The sequence below is a fragment of the Fusarium tjaetaba genome (assembly GCF_013396195.1).
Source record: "Fusarium tjaetaba strain NRRL 66243 chromosome Unknown NRRL66243_c0000456, whole genome shotgun sequence".
Lineage (NCBI taxonomy): Eukaryota > Fungi > Ascomycota > Sordariomycetes > Hypocreales > Nectriaceae > Fusarium > Fusarium tjaetaba.
This window is the reverse complement of record NW_023501652.1, coordinates 1-2,958: the sequence shown is the minus strand read 5'-3', so window position 1 is coordinate 2,958 and position 2,958 is coordinate 1. Positions and strand designations below refer to the sequence as shown.

The 2,958-nt window shown below is 53.4% G+C and overlaps 1 protein-coding gene across 1 annotated transcript; it reads left to right on the top strand.

Moving 5' to 3' along the window:
* Nucleotides 1-274: 274 nt before the first annotated feature.
* FTJAE_13691 (fructosyl amino acid oxidase) lies at nucleotides 275-1,697 on the top strand (the record flags this gene model as incomplete). Its single annotated transcript, XM_037346860.1, has 3 exons — nucleotides 275-1,073; nucleotides 1,132-1,375; nucleotides 1,433-1,697. The coding sequence occupies 3 exons, from the start codon at nucleotides 275-277 to the stop codon at nucleotides 1,695-1,697; spliced, it is 1,308 nt and encodes a 435-aa protein (XP_037199284.1).
* Nucleotides 1,698-2,958: the final 1,261 nt, after the last annotated feature.

Genomic DNA, 2,958 nt, shown 5'->3' with positions numbered 1-2,958 from the left:
ACGTGATCGGGCTTTTTTCTACCCCATAACCGGACTCCGGCTCTCAGCTCCGGAATTCCAGATCTGACCCGGAAAATGACTTTTGGTGAGAGACGTCCGGAATACGGTGGCCACCGAGACCGGCACTGTCTCCACGGCGGGGTGATAAAAGGCCCAGTGGACGAGGTGAAATACACGATCAATTCACTTGGTGGTTATACATCATCTCTCTTCAGGCCAATTGACAGACCAATTCTCACCATACCTGTCTGCCAATAGCGTTGCACCGATTACAATGGCCTCTCCATCATACCTCATCGTGGGAGCCGGTGTCTTTGGCGTCTCAACAGCCTACCAGCTCATCCAGAAGTACCCCAATGCTTCTGTCACAATTGTCGACAGAGACCCCTACGACGGTGACAACCGTGTAGCCGCATCTTGGGATTGGAACAAGGTTGTTCGCGCAGACTACGATGATCTCCTCTACTGCCGCCTCGCTCTTGAGGCGCAAGATATCTTCGAGTCTGATCCCCTCTGGATGCCTCACTTTCACAAGGCTGGTGTTTTCTGGGTGTGTCGCAGCGACTACGCTCAGGATGTCATCAACAACTACAAGAAGCTCGGCCGTGCTTCTGACATTCAAGTCTACACCATCGAGGAAGCTAAGAAACTTTATGGCGGTCTCTACGAGGAGGCTGACTACACCGGTGCCAAGGAGGTCCTTGTCAACAGAAACAGTGGCTGGGGAGCTGCAGGCGACTCTCTGCGCGCTGTGACGCGCGAGGCTATGAAGCTGGGCGTCAAGTACATCGTTGCAGATGTGGCTACGGTGCAGATTGAGAACGGCCGCGCCACAGGCATCCAAACGGCCAAGGGCGAGATCATCTCGGCCGACACAGTTATCCTGTCCACCGGAGCGTACACAGCCAAGCTTCTGGAATACAGCGCTGCACGCCACAACCTGCCTGATCTCCGATCCGGTGATCGCATCACAGCTGCTGGTATCACTACCGGCATGGTCACGCTTGACGACCAGTCATTCGCCAAGATGAAGGACATGCCCGTCGGCTTCCAAGGATATACCTACAGACACAGTGAGTTTATACCCGGGTGACGCACGCCTTCTAGAACACCGACTAACGCTAGCTGCAGACTCTCCCTTCATTGGTAGTCTGCCACCTACCAAGGACCGCGAGATCAAGTGGTGGGGTCGCAACATCTTCAGCAACCACCGCGCGGTCCTCCCTGGCCGTGTCGTCTCCGCACCACCAGATGAGAAGGACTACGCTCAATGGAAGGTCCCCAACTCACTGAAGGAAGACATCGACAACGCCAACCGTCTGTTCTTCGGAAGCAAGGGTGCGCACTGGAAGTACGAGAAGCACCGCATCTGCTGGTATGTATACCCCCACCATGACGACGAGAAAAGACCGACTGACACCGAACGTTACAGGGACGCATTCACATCTAGTGGAGATTTCATCATCTCCCCGCACGCAGGTGCCAAGGGACTGTACGTCGCGACATGCGGCTCGTTCCACGGATACAAGTTCTTCCCTGTGCTGGGCAAGTACGTGGTGCAGATGCTCGAGGACAAGCTCGAGCCTGAGCTCAAGGAGAAGTGGGCTTGGGACAGGGAGCGGCCCGATGCAGCTCTCAACTGCGAATTCCCCAACTCGGAGATGAGGGACTTGTTGGATCCCGCTGCTAGACTGTAGAAGGAACCAAGGTAGCAATACATAATAGAAGCATGTAAAGAAGGATGGATGGAAGATCAGATCAGATCAGGGAATAAACAGAAAGAGAGGGTAACATCCTCTGAGGGGAATAACTGCGGGGGAGACGAGCCAGGGATCAAGGGCGACATGATTGGGCGTTGGACGGCATAATTACGAGCATAATGAACGAATTGAGAATCTTGTTACTACCATGACACGACCCAAGTCATCCGTGATCGCCTCTGCCAAGCGGAAATGTCCTAAGCCAAGCAATGTTTAAACTGCGTTGTCGGAGTAAGCTACAGCTACCTACGTAGAGATGCAGATTTGCGTATCTTGGGCTTCTCCTCACCTCCACTCTTATCTAGCACCCTGGGCTAGCGAGGTGATCATTGATCCACAGCAGCGTTATCTCTCCCCGACAGATCTCCGTTTGTCGGAGCGAGGCGGGAGCCAGACGAGGTGTGTCTCGGTGAAGGCAGAGGGATGGTTATTTCTGGAAGCTCTGATAGAAGGTGGGTGCAGCAGGGCAGGGGACGTGGAAAGTTTGTGTCGGCAGTGGGAAGATAACGAGCGGTATGACCGAATGGTTGGAGATAGGGAATTCTTACGGTGAAGAGTTTTCACCTAGCCTGCTCTGGGGGAATGACTCGATAGATACAGTGTAGTAGTGTTATTATCACGAGACCAAACACGCCGTGATGGCAAGTTATCCCACGCTGTATCGTGCTGTGCTGTGCTGTATGTACTGTTGCTGCAGTGGATCGATGATTGGATTGCTGGGATGGGATGGGATGGCTTCTGTGTTTCGCGCTCAGTGGGCCTCATCTCTGACCGGGAGTCACACTATCCACGCCCCCTTGTTCTCTTCAGGCACTTCGCATTAGCCTTAGCCATTCCATCCAATCCCTGGATAACCCACTAAGCTTTCCTTCTTCGTACCGACGTACACTACCAAACCCCGCGTTATCAGCAGCGCAGTGCAAGGGCCATGAGTAAGAGTTATTCCAACGCACGCACGCACGCAGTCCGTTTGAACCAGTAGGCAGTGCGGGGTTTGCAACAGCAACTGTAAGCCATCCCAAACTGCACTGTATCCTCCAGTAGAGCAGGCGCCAGAAGGTCCCAGAGGTCCAAGGCTAAGGTATTTAGTGGAAGCGGGCCCCTTTACAGCGAGCGAAACAAGGTTCACCAACTCCTACGCCATCAACTTTTTTTTTTTATTCATTATTGTTATCATCCTCCTCGTCGGGACATTCTC